Raw genomic sequence first — 17,483 nt, 5'->3', positions numbered from 1 at the left:
ACTCACATGTGAATCTCCATTTGCAGGAGTGCGCACGCAGACTACTGTCATAGAATTCAGTATAAATTACAATTAGAGTCTTTCTCACATTTATACTGCATCCATTCTATGAATTCAGGGTCATGAAAAGTTTCTGGGTTTTATTTTTTTTTGTAAAATATACAAAGTACACTCAGAGCAGATAGAACTTTTCTTCCATCACCTCCATTATTTTTGTTCAAATTAAGTGAAGAAGGTTCCTACTAATAACTTTTGCTTGCTTTTTATAAAGGTGTCAATGTATCATTCAGTTTTGTGCTTTTTTTTTTTTTTTTTGATCAAGAGAATCCTGTTCCTAGAAACATGTGTAGGTAGATCAGTTCACTTTAATGTTTTTCTGGACTCTTAGAGGTTGCAAACTATTTATTATAGCCTCAGAGTCTTTCTCCTGCAACTTCACATTGGTAGATGGAAAATTAGGTGGCATTTACGTCTTACCCTATAATTTGCACTCCTTGCATTTGTCAGCTTTGTATTTAAAGTCAGACGTGTGCATGTGTGCTGAACATCTTCCTATATTGTAGGCTTGTAAATTAATTGCATTGGCTTCCTGAGATCAATGACACTAATTATTTTGGAGTTTACTTTATCATTCACCTCTGCACTAGATTTCAGGATCTTTAATTCTTGAAAGAATGCATAAAAACCAAATTTTTTGTTCACTCTATCTATGGTCCACAAATCCAGTTTAACTGTGCCAGTACATTTTCTTCTAGAGAGTTTCTGTGGAAGTGAATACCTCATTCCTGTTATTTAGCGCTAACATTGGTCTCTTCCAGTGAACCTCATGACTTTATTAGCTAGGCAGAAGGGTATTATACTAGTGATGGTGAATCTATGGCACGCATGCCGGAAGTGGCACACAGAGCCATCTCTCCAGGCACGCCAGCCATCACCCGTTGCTCTTCCAGGTTCCGGGAGCGTGTGTGTGCGGGAAACACTGGAAGCTGGAAGAGCAACTCCCTGGCGCGCATCTGCGCACCAGGAAACTGAGCTTCTGGTTTCTGGTGCTCCTGCATGTGCGCCGGGGAGCTGCTCTTCTGGTTCCCAGTGCTCTGCTGCACGCACACACTCCTGTTTTAGCACTCGGTACCAAAAACTTTTGCCAATACTGCTTTATGCACATACTCAAGCATTACCTTTAACACAGATTTCCTTTTTCCCCGTATGGTAATAAATTGCCATCTTGGGCCTTCTTCCTTTCTGCTAAGTTTCAGCCTGTCTGGCAGTCAAATGATTATGAGGTGGGAATAGGTAGCACGGCAACTCAACTCTGTAATGCCTTGCAGGCCAAAAAAAAGTATGAAATAAAACAACATTGGTACGGGGGTGGGTTTGTACGTTCTGATCTTGGTATTTGGTCTATTCCAGCAAAATTATTGCTGTAATGAAGACCATAATGGACCTTTCTTTCTGGACCCCTGACAGGAACGACTTCTGCTCTCAGTGCTGCCCCAACATGTTGCCATGGAAATGAAGGAGGACATCAACACCAAGAAGGAAGACATGATGTTCCACAAGATCTATATCCAGAAACATGACAACGTCAGGTAATATATGCTTTGGATATATGTGTCTGTGACTTTGAGTGACAGTGAAAACAGTTAACTAACATCATTCCTTTAGAAATTTGGAGATCATAGCATAATTTCTTGGCAGATGAGGGTCAGCGGAGTGGGAGATAGTGGCGGAATTGCCTCATGAATATATGGCTTTTGGTTGTTTGTGGATTTCTGTTCTAATACCTGTTTCTGCTTTTCTCCTCCTACAGCATCCTCTTTGCTGACATTGAGGGCTTCACCAGCTTGGCATCCCAGTGCACGGCACAAGAACTGGTCATGACGCTGAATGAACTGTTTGCTCGGTTTGATAAGCTGGCTGCGGTAAGGGAGGAACAGGCTAGGCCAACAGAAGAGATGATTTCCTGAACTTAGTGCTTTTAGATAGGTTGAACAGTAAACCTTCTAAAACTCAGTGAGCAAGGACACCAGGATGTTGACCTCTGCAGAAAGGAGCATTGTGTTGATCGCTGCATCTCAAAAGTCAAAAAGAATTGCATATTTTTTTCTATGACCATCTCTGTCACAAAATCCCCCTTGGATTTTCTTGCCTTGCCAAGAACAGGTAGTCCTCGACTTACAGCCACAATTGATCCAAAATTTTCAATGCTCAGCAAGACAGTTGTTAAGTGAGTTGTGCCCCATTTTACAACCTTTTTTGACACAGTTGTTAAGTGAGTCGCTGCACTTGTTAATCAAATCTGGCTTGCCTCATTGACTTTGCTTGTCGGAAGCTGGCTGGGAAGGTTGCAAAAGGTGATCATATGACCCTGGGGCAGTTCAACTGTCATAAACATTTTCCAGTTTCCATGTGCCCAAATTTTGATCATGTCATCATAAGGATGCCGCAATGGTCATAAATGTGAAAAATGGTCATAGGTTAGTTTTTTCAGTGCCATTGTAATTTTGAACAGCCACTAAATGAATGGTTGTAAATTGAGGAATACCTGTAACTTCTAATTCTCCCTAGGGTTGTTGGTCTGTGTGTCTTTTTTGTGCTAATTTCTGCTGCCTTTGCTGTAGTATGTATCTCTTCCAAACTTCCTTTGTACCTACTTTGAAAGCAATACCAGTTCTGGGCCATAATGTTGATGTATAAACTTAATTAGAGTTTGAAGTTACAGGAATCCCTCTCCTCTCCTCTCCTTTTCTCTCCTCCCTTCCCCTCCCCTCCCTTATTGGGAACAAGTACTGGATAAAAAACTTCTGTATTTGCAATAAACTACACATTCTCTGATTACTTTTGAAATATCAGTTGTTAGCTAGGTAATGTGATTGATCTGTGTATGGCAAGGAGCACTGAACTCGGGTGAGATGTCTCCAGGGTTACAGTTAGCATTGATGGCTTTTCTGAATCTCCCTCCTTTTCTTTCTTTTTTAGGAAAATCATTGCCTTCGCATCAAGATCCTCGGGGATTGCTACTATTGTGTCTCAGGGTTGCCAGAGGCACGGGCTGATCATGCCCATTGCTGCGTGGAGATGGGTGTTGACATGATTGAGGCAATTTCGTGAGTGCACGAGAGATGCTTGCTAGTGTTGGGAAGGGTGGACATAGTAATTGGTGAACTTCATGGTTTACAGAGTTACCGTTTTCCAGAATGGTAGCTGTATTAGCCTGCTATTAGCCTGAAGCAAAATAGCAGAGAGGTTTGTTGGTATGTTAGAGACTGTTTAGTTTTTGTAAAGGTAAAGGTTCCCCTCGCACATGTGAGCTAGTCGTTCCTGACTCTAGGGGGTGGTGCTCATCTCCGTTTCAAAGCTGAAGACTTTGAAGCCAGTGCTGTCCGAAAATGTCTCTGTGGTCATGTGGCCGGCATGACTAAACGCCGAAGGTGCACAAAATGCTGTTACCTTCCCACCAATAGGTGGTTCCTATTTTTCTACTTGCCTTTTTTACATGCTTTCGAACTGTTAGGTTGCCAGAAGCTGGAACAAGTAACGGGATCTCACTCCCTTACGTGGTGCTAGGGATTCGAACTGCCAAACTGCTGACCTTTCTGATCGACAACATCAGCGTCTTAGCCACTGAGTCACTGCTTCCCTTTAGTTATTTAGGTAAGTTTTTGTAAGATAAAGGTATAAAGGATTTGGTGCCTCAAAACAAAGACTAGTTAGCTCCACAGCCATTCGTGGCTAACCGCATGTTTCTGGGAAAGATAGCAGTGTGCTATAGGACACATCCACCATACCGTTCCCGCTCAATGGGTATTCAGAGTACCTGGATTACTAAAGTGGCTATTGACAGCTTCATTCCCCACTTCATCAGATGCTGTGGAGTATTATCCTCAGTTGGCAGGTGGTTCTATACTCACCTGCAGTGCAAAAGGAATTAGTTGTGGGATCATATGGCATATGTTTTATAAGGTAATTGGATTAAATTACTATCTACAACCAGAGCAATAAAAAGAATCGCACTATTGCAGTATTATAATTGTCACAGCACAGTATTTTAAATCCACTGTAGCCAGCTCCTCTACATTGATACACAGGTAGTCGTCATTTAAAAACCATTCTTTCAGCGACTGTTACAAGCTACAATGGTGCTGAACAAAAGATGCAGTCCTTGATGTTCCAGCCATCCTAGCACCTCTGCAGTCATGTAATTATTATCTAGACATTTGGGGATGTGGTGGCTCAGTGGCTAAGACACTGAGCTTGTCGGTCAGAAAGCTCGGCAGTTTGGCAGTTTGAATCCCTAGTGCCGTGTAACAGAGTGAGCTTCTGTTACTCATCCCAGCTTCTGCCAACCGAAAGCACGTAAACAATGCAAGTAGAAAAACAGAGACCACCTTTGGTGGGAAGGTAACAGTGTTCTGTGCACCTTAGGTGTTTAGTCATGCCGGCCACATGACTACGGAGACGTCTTCGGACAGCGCTGGCTCTTCTGCTTTGAAATGGAGATGAGCACCGCCCCCTAGAGTCAGGAACAACTAGCACATATGTGCGAGGGGAACCTTTACCTTTAGCACTTAACGATAGCTGCAGCTTCCCATGGCCACCTGATGGCCATTTGCAACTTTTCCCTCCAGTTTCCCACAAGCAAAGTCAATGGGAAAGCTAGCAGGAAAGGTTACAAGTCTCTCTGGTACGCTGCTTGCACCCTCCTCTGCAGCAGCCACACTGGACCCCATTGTGCAAAGCCTTGTGGGCCACCTGGTAGCAGCCAGCGTCGTCATGCTTGTGTCATACCTCATGAACCACTCACACATCCTTCCCCACCCACAAGCAACCACGGCTGGTCTCATCACACTCTCACTTTGCCTTGTGCCGCGCCTTGCCTACCTGCTGACCTGTTTCCTAGCTGGCTGGGGACTCGCTTGACAATCCACTTAACGAAGGCAACAGAGACTGCCGTCACTAAGCAATGCAGTCATGAGATATCACACTTTACAGTCACATTGCTTAGCAATGGAAATTCCAGTCCCAATTATCCTTGTTTAACTGAGGACTACCTGTACATCTTCTTCAACTTATTCAAAGCACCCCTGCATCTGATTAATTGATTCTTGTCTTTGGAAGCTTAATAATATGACGTTTTCCTTTTTGAGTTGCTGTGGCCTCTTTATTGTGGCTGCTGCTCGAGATGATGATGCAGGTGGTCCATTTGAGACATGGCAGTAAAAACTGGAGGCAGGTCATTTTTCTTGTGCAAAAGGCAGGAAGGCAGAGGGTGGGACCAGGGCCAGGCCTCCTCCTCCTCCCCTTGCTTGGACACATAAATACTGTACAAATGCAAATTTGTTATCTTCAGAGACCTCTGGGGACAGGAGAACCTTTGACCTCACTCCTTCTAGTGATTTTAATCAAGATTGTTGCTTCCTAACTACTGCTAGCAATTGGGAATAGTATTCTTGAATCTCCTTCTGCTAACTGATAACTCCTCAGTGAGGAAAATGGGTTGAAAGCTTTCTGTGCACAGGAGCATGAGTAGGATGAGATCAGAAAAAAAATCACTTCCTCTTTTTAGTGAATTACCCCTTGTTGTTTTTTCCAGACTTAAACGCTGCTTAATCTTCATCAGTTTTGTCTGAAAGAAACCTGAGTTACTCATGACAGGGGGTAATTAATCTAACTTTAAAATGAAAGCCCTTGGTTCCCTTTATGTAGTAAAAAAAAAAAAGAGAGGATGTGACGTGGAAGCCTAAGGTTCTCTTCATGGATTATATCTATCATCATAAAACCCAACTTAGCCTACTTTTTAAATCAGCTTATCCTGTCTACAATATGCTAATCATAATTATCTTTCTTGTATCTAAATTTGACCTGCAATGCACAGTATGTGATTCAAAGAGCCTAAAACCACCCTGGCGTCTCTTTCTCACAGGACCAGAAAATATCTTCCATAATTCAGAAAATCACATTCTTTCGTTTTCCGTCATTTCTATAGATTTCCCAAAACTTCCTCCTAAAACTCCTTTACCTATGGATGAGCAAAGAGCCTGCAAAGAGCCCCTGGACCAGTGGTGGGTTATAGACGGTACGCCCCAGTACAGGCATACCGGAGCTTGCCCGGACCACCTGGTACCGTTCCAGTACGGTGCTCGGGAGGGCCCACCCGCCCGCCCGCCCTCTCTCCTTACCTGTCGTTTAAAGCCTTTGGCGCTTCTGTGCATGCACAGGGCACGTACAGTGCCTCCGTGATGCTCCGTCGAGTATCTGGAGCACTGTGGAGGCTTGCGGAGGCATCACTGGCAGGTAAGACACATGCACGTGCTGTGCGCGTTCATGTGGAGGATGCCGGGTCCAGAACCCACCACTGCTCTGGACTCTTATATTTATTTTGAACTGGCTTTGGTAGTTTTGGGTATTCAACTGTGGGATTTGTCCAAAGAAAGCCAAAATATCAATCCCATTAAATCAAATGGGTTGCTTAACCATGATTCATTGGACAAATCACAATAGGTTGCATTGATACAACATAAGCAGCTGAAACAAAACACATCATGCTATGGCCATGATGATGAACCTATGGCACACGTGCCACAGGTGGCACGCAGAGCCCTCTCTGCAGGCATGCGAGCCGTCGCCTCAGCTTAGCTCCATTGCGCATGTGTGCGCGCCTCCTCCTGGCCAGCTAATTTTCAGGTCTCTTGCTGTGCATGCACAGGGGGAGGCACCCCTTGCGGCCTGTTTTTGGTCCCAGGAGGCTGCAGGGAGGCCTGCTAGGCCAAAAACGTGGCACAGGGGTGTGTGTGCAGGTGGGTGGGGTGCACAGGGTGTGTGTGTGTTACACGCACTGTCGCAGGTATGCATGTGCACACGCTTTGGGCATGCGATTACAAAAAGGTTAGCCATCGCTGTGCTATGGCTTAGAAAGGTACTGATCCAGCTGCTAAGTCAAATACAAAAATTTCTGTTTTTCCCCCATAGTTTTTATTATTGCTTTAGCTGGGGGTCGGATAGGAAAAGATGCTGTCTCCATGTGAGTCACCAAAAGTCCTACTGAGAACGTCTCTGTTCCCTATCCATTCTCCCTCCTCCAGCTGCTGAAGTTTTACTGGGCAATGTCTGTGCTTTTTCAAAATTATCTTTATAAGCCACATGGCCTAGAAGCTTCCTCTCTATAAAAATATAAAAACCAAGGTTTTTTCAGGATATGGGTGGGGTTTTTTTTTTTTTTTTTTTGGTTTCTCCAGCAAATGCCTTATCAAGACTTGCATTTGCATGGTGAAACTTGGAGAAGAACAACACCCCTGCTTTTGTCGGGTTAGCTACTGTATTCACCTGAAGGACGGGCATAATCATGGGGAGGGGGACAAAACCAGTGGTGGCTTGGTGGGCGTAGCAGGAGAAGGATACTGTAAAATCTCCATTCCCTCCCCACTCCAGGGGAAGGTTACTACAAAATCCCCATTCCCGCCCGATCAGCTGGGACTCAGGAGGCAGAGAATAGATGGGGGCAGGGCCAGTCAGAGGTGGTATTTACTGGTTCTCCAAAGTACTCAAAATTTCCACTACCGGTTCTCCAGAACTGGTCAGATCCTGCTGAATACCAGCTCTGGACGAAACCCAAGGGGATGTTGGTAGACAGCAATAAGGCTGGAGTTCCCTTAAGCAACCAAGATTGGGTCCATAGGCTTTTGGAGGTAAGCAGATGCATGCTATTCAATGCTTCTAGCATTGACTGGCAGTACTTTGCCATAACATCTCAATTCACAATTGACTGTGTTCCTACATAAACGTTTCACTTGAACCATGAATGTTTTGCTTGAACTCAGCCCTTAATATTTATAAACTGAAATTTACAACTTAGCATGACATGTGACCTTTGCCAGTTGTGTATGTTCAGCAACAGTGATAAAACCCAACACAGTTCTTACTAAGGGAGTGAGGCTGGCCAGTGTGTTTGTGTGCTGCACAGGTAGCCCTCGACTTACAGCATTTAGAGACCATTTAAAGATACAACGGCACTGAAAAAAGTGACTTATGACCATTTTTCACACTTAACGACTGTTGCAGCAGTCCCATGATCAAAATTCAGAGGTTTGGCAACTGGTTCATATTTATGATGGTTGCAATATCTCGGGGTTATGTGATCATCTTTTGCGACCTTCTGACAAGCCAAGTCAATGGGGAAGCCGGATTCACTTAACAATCCTGTAACTAATTTAACAACTGCAGTGATTCACTTAACAAATGTGTTGAGATAGCTTGTAAAATGTTGTAAGTCGAGGACTACCTGTTTTGCATATTTCAGATTTATAATAGCAACATTTAAAACTCCATTCTGATTTACTATGTTTTCGAGGAAAACGAAAAATAATAAAAACATATGTAAAATATTTACTTAACTCCAAAATTAATAAAAGGAAATTAATAAAATTAATAACAATCTTGTAGGTTCCCTGTGTGCTATAGTTATTAATACTTTTTCCTGTTCCTGTAGTTCTTTTCTCCCAACTTGTGAATCCTGTTTTCTTTCTTATTATCTACTAATCCTCTCTTTCCTGAAATAATTCCATGGTTTTGAAACTAGGACATCATGTTATACATGATTTCCTCCATTTTGGAACAAGCTTGGAAGTAGTTTGAAGCAGGATCTACTTACTGATATTTTTAGGAGTATAAGACGCACTGGAGTATAAGATGCACCAAGATTTTGAAGAGGCAAATTAAAAAAAATGTTTTTGCACTCTGCAGATTTCCCAAAAATGGCCCATTTTTTAATCAAAAAAATTGGCATGCATAGCCTTTAGGAGGCTTATAGAGTGCTTCTGGGGGCTGGGGGGCAAAAACAAGCAAAAAAACTGGCCTGTTTTTCACTCATTTTAGCTCTCTCCAACTCCCAGGAGCACTCTGGAAGCTTCCTAAAGGCTATGCACGGCCATTTTTGCAAAGGAAGCGGGGTTTCGGGAGGCAACAAAAAGTGCTGTATTCAGTGTATAAGACACACCCAGATTTTCACCCTCTTTTTTGAGGGAAAAAGGTGCATCTTACACTCTGAAAAATATGGTACCTAAGCTTGTATTAAGCAGGGATTCTTTATAGTGTATCTGCTGTAAAGAGAGGCTGTGTCAGGCTCTGTGAAATGCATTCTCCCATTAGATACAGGCAGCCCAAGCATTCTTCTCACTACAGGGTGAGTTCCAATCTCTTAATGTCCTGTATGGATTTCCAGATTCTCTGCTGTATCTGAATCATGTCTCTAAGGCCTCAGCATTTTCCTAGCCAAGCAGCTAATTTCATTTCCAGTCCCTTCACATTTTATTTCTTTTTCCAAGGGGTTAGTCACTGAACATAGTCAACTGCCTTGTGGATAATCGTCAAGGTAATAGAAGCAATAGCTGGATTTTTTTTTTTTAATGGACTGGCAAATTAATGTCCAGAGGACTTGCAGATTTCCAAACATTTTCCTCTGAAATATTACCTTTAGCATTTGAACAGCCAATTGCATGATAGATTATCTTTAAAATTAACATCAACAATAGCAGTATAGAAATGAGCAAAATCATCTCCTCAGAGCAACTCCATTTTATCCAAATATTCATCTGTAAGACTGTGTGGTGGCTTGGAAAAATAGTTCTTCACACACACACACCACACACACACACACACACACACACACACACACACACACACACACACACACGGAGAGGGAGGGAGAAAACACAAATAAACACATCAAACCAGTCATACATCGTAGGATATTGGGATATTGTTTTGTGTCCTATTGATTTGTATATTTTGAACTTCCTTTCCTGGCCCACTATTCTACATTGATATGACTATCTTATCCAATCTTAGGCATTATTTTTTTTCACAGCAACCTAATCCTTAATCCTATTAAACTATGTTTCTGGTTCTAGTTTGCATATTTTAAATCTTTGTGTTCCAGCAGCAATCATTTCAAACTGCTTGCTCAGTTCCTGCAGCCGTTTTAGGGTGGAGATCTGTTGTTTTGTCCTTGCTAAAGTAGTAGTACACACTTATTAGCTCACCTCTCCCTACCGAGAGGAGTGATTCTTTCTCCTTTGTTTGAGTGATTCTTGTCTAAGATGTCTTTGTTCCAGAATGTGTGTGCAAATAGAGAGACCTGTTCTGACATTCACCCCATCCTCTTTCTCCTAGGCTGGTGCGGGAAGTGACGGGTGTCAACGTCAACATGCGTGTTGGGATCCACAGTGGTCGTGTGCACTGTGGAGTGCTGGGGCTGCGCAAATGGCAATTTGATGTCTGGTCTAATGATGTCACCTTGGCCAATCACATGGAAGCTGGTGGCAAAGCAGGGTGAGTTGAATCCTTCAGCGTTTGAGCGAAACAACTCTGAATGCTAATAGAAAGTACCGTAGTTCCATTGAAACAGGAGATGGAGAATCTTTTCCTCTAAAGGCCCATGTTCATTGAAGAAAATTGGTTTAGAAATGGGAAAGTCATGCTAGTATTGGGTGTGACCCCATTTCCCCCCCCATTTTCCCCTTTTTGTCTGTTCTGACCTAGGTTTCCTTAAAAAGCATGAAGCAGAGTCTTGGTCCTGGCAAAATCTCTTTTATTTACACGATTGTGAATTATTTTCATTCACGGTCAGCAAGGCTTGGCAAACAGTCTTTCAGAGGAATATTTATCAATACGAACCTTATCTCGCTTGGAGAACTGCCAGATAACTGGTTTCCAAATGCCAGGGAGAGGCAACACTTGGCACAGAGTCTCTTATAATCACAAACAGAACTTTCCACTCTTAAAAGGACCAAAGGAACAAATTGTTTCCTGCAAAAGCCCACTCCCCATTTGATCCTCTTTTGTTTCCTATGGGAGGGGCCAATCACCTCCAAGGTGTTGCTTTACTCCCAAGTGGACCCTGCTTTCTTAGTTGTTCTTGTCTTCTGGCAGTTCTGTGCATGCGCACACTGGGAACAGACTCCAGCTGTTCCTCTGCCTCACTGCTGTCTAGCTCCCTCTCTACCTCTGATGCAGAGCCCTCGTCTGAGCTTTACCCGGCCCCCAGGACTGACCCATGTTCCTCCACAACCTCCTCACTGTCCGACTCTGCTGCCAACTCTGCTGGCCGCCGGTGGGCCACAACAGTCTTACCTCTTATTCTTTATCTTTTGCATACATAGATTTAAAATCACTCTATTCCATTCCTTGTCTATTACCTAAACGTGTGGAGTTTATCTGTTGGAGAAGAGTAGGAAAAAAAACTTTAAAGCTGCATTGGGCTCCAAACTCACACTGCACCGAGGCTTCTGGGACAATGCCAGGCCTTCACAGCTTTTCAGAAAGCCAGGAGGGTAGGGGCTTGCTGGATCTCAGAGGGAAGGTGCTTCCCTAGGGCAGGGACCACTACCAAGGTGGTTCTCTGTTTCAGTCCTATAAGGAAGGAATGGACCTGGAGTGTGCCCACTCAGTCAGATCTTGTGGAAGGAGCATATTGGAGACACATTCTTATCAGTGGAAAATAGGCCCACCACACACATTGATGGCAAAAGAGATGGCACTTAGATGTTTGGGACAGTTAAGATAGACAGACAGACAACTGGCTTGGCTACTCCACAGGATTGTTAACATGGGAATAAAAAAGCACAACGCTGTTATATGACTGGGATTAAAATTCTCATGTGGAAATGCCTTACATTTCTCCATGTGACTTGCTGATCCAAATGAAGTAATATATTATCTCCACTGGTTCTCCTTACTGTACAGTTCCTTATGAGCATTTTACCATATTTTCATACCAGTTCATTGGGCTTCCCTCCAAATTTTCTTCAGCAAGATTTCTGACTTTCTGCCGTCTTCCCCACAGTGTTTTACCTGCATTGCTGCAGCTAATTGCCTCTTATATTACTTATCCTTATTTTTATTGGTCAATCCTGCTCTTTTACTCAGAGCTGCCGAGGAAGGGCCATATTGCTTCCTGTGGAGAGAGTAGCTTCTTCCACTCTTAAGCGAGATTATACAAAGCCTAATGAGGGGGTATCTCTGAGAGTGGGAGCAGTGGGTTCCAGCACTTGTCTTGGTTGAACGACAACATTTCTGCGATAGGCGGATCCACATTACCCAGGCAACTCTGCAGTACCTGAATGAAGACTATGAAGTAGAGCCAGGACACGGGGGTGAGCGCAATGCTTACCTGAAGGAGCATAACATTGAGACCTTCTTCATTGTGGGCTGCAGCCAGAAACGGGTAAGTCCTGGGAGTTGGGCGGAGGGACATGACTAAACTTTGCTTGGGGGGCAGGAAGTGGGAACAGATCATCGTAACCCAGGAGACAAATATTCTGGTCCCTGGAGCTGAAATAACAGAGGCTATGGAACAAGACATTCCTACTCTAGGGAGTAATGTCTTAAAACACCTGCTTCCATTTGTTGTTCTTTCTGGTTTGTACCTCCATATTCCTCACTTTCTGCCAATAGAAAGAAGAGAAAGCAATATTAGCCAAGCTGCAGCGAGCCCAGGCAAATTCCACCGAAGGGCTGGTGCCCCGTTGGGTCCCCGAGCGCTCGTTTCCACGGAACAAGGACTCTAAGGCGTTACGACAGATGGTAAGTCTCGGGTTTGCTTGAGACGACACCTGGGAAGAGAGGTAGGATGGCATAACGTATTATTGGATCCTGCTTTGTTCTTTCATTCCTGCTAAAAATGATGTAGAGCAGAGGTGTCAAACTGGATTTCTTCAAGGACCAGATCATTATAGTTCTCTTCTGCAGGCCGGGGGTGGGGAGAGTGGGGAGGACATGGGACGGATGCCTCCTGCAGCAGTTTACCAGCCAAAATGGACCGTGCACCTCATTTTTGGCCCCTCCGGCCTCCAGCAGCACTCTGCTGTGCAAAAAGGCCTCTGCGCGGCCTGTTTTTGGCTGGCAGAGTGCTGCTGGAGGCCAAAAATGGAACGCACAGGAGCTGCATGTGGCCTGTTTTGGCTGGCAGAGGCACCATGGGCTGGTCCTTTGATATGTCCAGGTCGGTCCTGTGGGCTGGATTTAAGCACCCCGTGGGCCGAGTTTGACAGCCATTCTGTTGAGCATATCTTTCCTGGCATTGAGCTAAAAGGAGGATAATCCCAAATTTGAGATAAGAAGAAGGAATAGATGAAAAAAGGCAGGAAAATAAATCCTAGGCAGTGCCCTATGCCTGACTTGTCAACATTGTATTGTCCACTCAAACTGAAAGCAGCTGCTGAAGATGTCTTCCCCACAACTTCCCCCAGTCTATTAAACGTCTTTTCGTGATACACATATATATTAGTATGCACATATGACTAATATGTGTTAGAAGTCATGTTCCCAAAAATAAAAGGGTAAAAATAAACACATTTATATTTCTATTAACTGGCTTAAATTCTATTAACTAAAATTAATTGCCTGTTAAATAAGTATCTTTTGGAAACACCTCTCTGGGTAGCTCATCCAGGTAAATAATACAACTGTCTATGGAGATTCTCAGTCATCCAGGTCATGGTTGTCCCAAAGGTGCTTTTTTCAAGGGGCAACTGGACTTCCTGGTTTTTTTTTAAAGGCTTTTCGCTTCTCACCCAAGAAATTTCTTCAGAGCTGGAGAAGCAAAATGTCTTCAAAGAAAAGCCAAGGTCCAATTACTTCTTGGAAAAAAGGCACCTTTGGGACAATACAACTGTCATTTCTCTCACACAAATAAGGTGAAATGAAAGTGTAAATGGATGGAGAAGGAAAGAACTTAGAGATACGTCCTCTTTAGGCATAAAAAGGGGTTAAACACACCAGGCAAATAGCCCTTCCCCAAAACAAGCTAATAATTACCGGATTAATATTAAAAGGGACCGATGCATCTACTCTGCTTAGAAATGGAAGAGCCTTCCCTACCCATAGATTCACAGATAATTATTTGAAGAAATATTTGATTGTCCTATTGATAAATACAGCAGAGATGTGCAATTTGGAGATGCAAAGGACAGAGATATTTTGGATCTGGCACAGGTTCTCTTGCTGTACCTTTGGGTAAAAGTCCCCATACTAGATTTGAACCACCCCTTGTCCACTGCAGATGTGAAAATATGCACACCTCTAAATACGGCATCCTTCCAACCCAGGATAGAAGTTCTGCAAAGCGTTTTCCTCATAAGCTCTGAACCCCAAAGCCTAGTCCGCATATGACACTAAGCAGGGGTGGGATTCAAAAATTTTAGCAACTGGTTCTCAGCCTGATTGCTGGGTGGGCGTCGCCATGGTGAGTGTGGCCTACTCAGCCTTCTTCACCATGGCAGGTGGCGGGATTTTCGCCCTTCAAGGCTCCGGAGGCTTTCCTTGAGCCTCTGGGAGGGTGAAAATGGCCTTTCCCGGGCTTCGGAGGTGGGAAATACGGCTGTTTCTGGACTTCCAGAACTTCCGGGAGGCCCATTTTTCGCCCTCCCAGAGCCTCCGTGTGGGCCCTGCACTTACCTGGCATCCAAAACGGGCCACATGGAGACTCCTGGGAGGGGAGGGGCCAGCTAGTCCTTGCAACAACCAGTTCAGCGAACCAGGTGTAAAATTAGCATCCAGTTTGCCCGAACCAGTCCAAACTGGCTGAATCCCATCCCTGATACTAAGCAAACTTGTAATATGGTTTGTTCAAATCTCCAGCAAGAGTTGACCTTCTTTTTCCTGCAACCTGGCAAAGGAGAATGGAATGTCAGGAAAGGAAGTGTCATTCTCTCCATGTATATATGAGCTGTTTTAGTCTTTTTTCATGGATAGATTATCCCTTAGGAGATAAAGTCATCCGTGTAAAGAAAGGTTGCCTACCTCTTCATTAAAGTAAAGGATATCTGTCGAGAGTAAAGCCATACTCTTGGAAAAACAATACTCCAGGAATTTCTTTTGCTCCATGTGCCAGTGGGACAGTTGAAATTATCCACAGTTCGCAGAGTTTGAAGTCCTCGACTTATGACCACAATTGAGCCCAAAATTTCTGTTGTTAAAGGAGACGTTAAATGAGTTTTGCCCTGTTTTACCATTCTTGCCACATTGTTAAGTGAATCACTGCAATTGATAAGTTAGTAACTTGGTTGTTGAGTGAATCTGCTTCCCCATTGTGTCAGAAGGTCACAAAAGGGGGTCACGTGACCCTGGGACACCGCAACGGTCATAATTATTAACCAGTTGCCAAGCATCTGAATTTTTATCACATGATCATGCTGCAATTGTCGAAAGTGTGAAAAACGGTCATAAGTCACTTTTTTCCAGTGTCGTTGTATCTTTGAAAGGTCACTAAATGAATTGTTGCAAGTCGAGGATTACCTGTGCTACCCTTTGAATAGGTAGTATAGTGAAGTGTTCTTTCTTCATCTCGACACTCATCATGCAACAAAGGAGAATGCTAGGAGAAAAGATATTGGCTACAGAATCTATAGACTCAAAACCTAGAACAGTGTTTCTCAACCTTGCGAATGCTGGCTGGGGAATTCTGGGAGTTGAAGTCCGGACATCTTCAAGTTGCCAAGGTTGAGAAACACTGACCTAGAAGTTGTTTGCAGCCTAGAATGGTGCTTAAAGTACATGAATAGCAGATAGCAATAGCAGATAGACTTATATACCGCTTCATAGGGCTTTCAGCCCTCTCTAAGCGGTTTACAGAGTCAGCATATTGCCCCCAACAACAATCCGGGTCCTCATTTCACCCACCTCGGAAGGATGGAAGGCTGAGTCAACCTTGAGCCGGTGAGATTTGAACAGCTGAACTGCAGAACTGCAGTCAGCTGAAGTAGCCTGCAGTGCTGCATTTAACCACTGCGCCACCTCGGCTCTTATGAATACTCTCTTGGGTTGAAAAAACTGGCCTTGAATGCAGGGCTGAGGGAATAGGATGTGGGAAATTGTTTTAAGGCCATAACAATAAAATTACAGTAGTATAATATAGTAGGATAATTGTCAATAAAACTATACCTATAACATGTCAGAGCTAGAGTTTATATGGTCTCTGTGAAAGATAAACTGTTGACCTGAGGAAAAAAGTAACCTTATCACCCTCATTATATCATTTATTTGCTTGATACTCAGCAGTAGAATCTTCACTTCCGTGCACACACCCATAGCTATCTGCCCCAGTTGGAAGCTTTGGGGAAAATCTGCTTAATGCCTTCTCATAAATTGATGGCCTGAAGAGTGGACAATATGGAGATGCACTTCTGTCCCATTCTCCATGCATTTCTAGGGAGTCTCTAATCCACTAATCCACCTCTGTCTCCTGAAATGTTTTGGAGGCTATTCATTCACTCACTAGAAGCTTTGTTTCCAGCTTTTTTTCTTACTCTTGTGCTGATTTTTAAAGTTATTTATTTTAATTGATAAGTACTTGAATATATTTAAGCTTCCTTAAGACTGATTGAAACTTACAAAGCTTACAATGAGATTTATGATCAGAATATTTATTATAAATATTCAAAGACTAGGTTTCTACATTTCACTCAACATAATCTGGGCATTGTATTGGCTTAATGTGATGCTTTTTATAAATGATCATTTATGGCTTAAGCAGGAGTGTCAAACTCAATTTCATTTGAGGGCCGCGTTAGGGTTTTGTTTGACCTTGGGAGGCCAGACATGGCTAGCTCAACAATCGTGGTGGTGGCCCGAGCGCTCTGCCAGCGAAAATGGGCTCCCAAGCTCTGTTTTCAGTTGCGACAGCTTTCTGCACCTTCTGCCACCGAAAACAGCGTGACCCGTCAAAAGCGCGGAGGACAAAATCGCGCTTGACGAAAGCGCGCATGTGACGTCATCACAGCGCGATGAAAAAAATTAAAAATTGAAATAAAATTAAAATTAAAGCAAGCCGATTCACATAAAGGTAAGGGTTAAGTTAAGGGTTAGGGTTAGGGTTAGGTTAAGGGTTAGGGTCAGGTTTAGAGCATTAGCGTTAGGTTTAGCGTTAGGTTAAGGGTTAGCGTTAGGTTTTTCGTTACGTTAACGGTTAGGTTTAGGGTTAGATTTAGGGTTAGGTTAAGGGTTAGGTTTAGGGTTAGGTTTAGGGTTAGGTTTGGGGGGGTTAGGGGAAGGTTTTAGCTTTATTTTTACATTTTTCGATCACAGCGCGATGTTTTCGTCGCGCTGTGATGATGTCAAATGCGCGCTTTCGTCGAGCGTGATTTTGTCCTCCGCGATTTTGTGGTGGAACCGAAAACAGAGCTCGGATTCCCGAACTCCATTTTCACTGGCAAAGGCACCACGGACCGGTCCTTTGTTGTTTCTAGGGTGGCTCTGTAGGCCAGATCAAAGCACCCTGTAGACCGGATCTGGGCCCCGGGTCTTGAGTGTGACGTCCCTGACTTAGAGGAATAAAGGAACCATTGCTGCTTATTTAACAAACATGGTTCAAATTGAGACAAGATTCTCACAAGTGTTTAAAACAGCATGAAGATTTAAAGAAGTGTCCTGTTTTAATATTAAGAGGATATAATTTGCCATTTATTCACAAACCATGCTTGACAATCATG

The 17,483-nt window shown here is 43.6% G+C and overlaps 1 protein-coding gene across 1 annotated transcript in view; it reads left to right on the top strand.

The window, feature by feature from the left end:
• The window catches only part of ADCY6 (adenylate cyclase 6), a 68,910-nt gene that overhangs the window by 18,609 nt on the left and 32,818 nt on the right, over window positions 1-17,483 (top strand). The window contains exons 5-10 of the mRNA XM_087710467.1: window positions 1,468-1,589; window positions 1,811-1,922; window positions 2,980-3,107; window positions 10,168-10,326; window positions 12,079-12,220; window positions 12,451-12,579. Coding sequence (XP_087566593.1) covers window positions 1,468-1,589; window positions 1,811-1,922; window positions 2,980-3,107; window positions 10,168-10,326; window positions 12,079-12,220; window positions 12,451-12,579 — 792 coding nt within the window. The remainder of the gene's footprint in view (window positions 1-1,467; window positions 1,590-1,810; window positions 1,923-2,979; window positions 3,108-10,167; window positions 10,327-12,078; window positions 12,221-12,450; window positions 12,580-17,483) is intronic.

Source organism: Thamnophis sirtalis, unplaced genomic scaffold (genome assembly GCF_051295495.1).
Source record: "Thamnophis sirtalis isolate CommonGarterSnake01/CBP01778 unplaced genomic scaffold, rThaSir2_p1.2 scaffold_3, whole genome shotgun sequence".
Taxonomy (NCBI): domain Eukaryota; kingdom Metazoa; phylum Chordata; class Lepidosauria; order Squamata; family Natricidae; genus Thamnophis; species Thamnophis sirtalis.
This window is presented reverse-complemented; position numbering and strand designations above follow the sequence as displayed.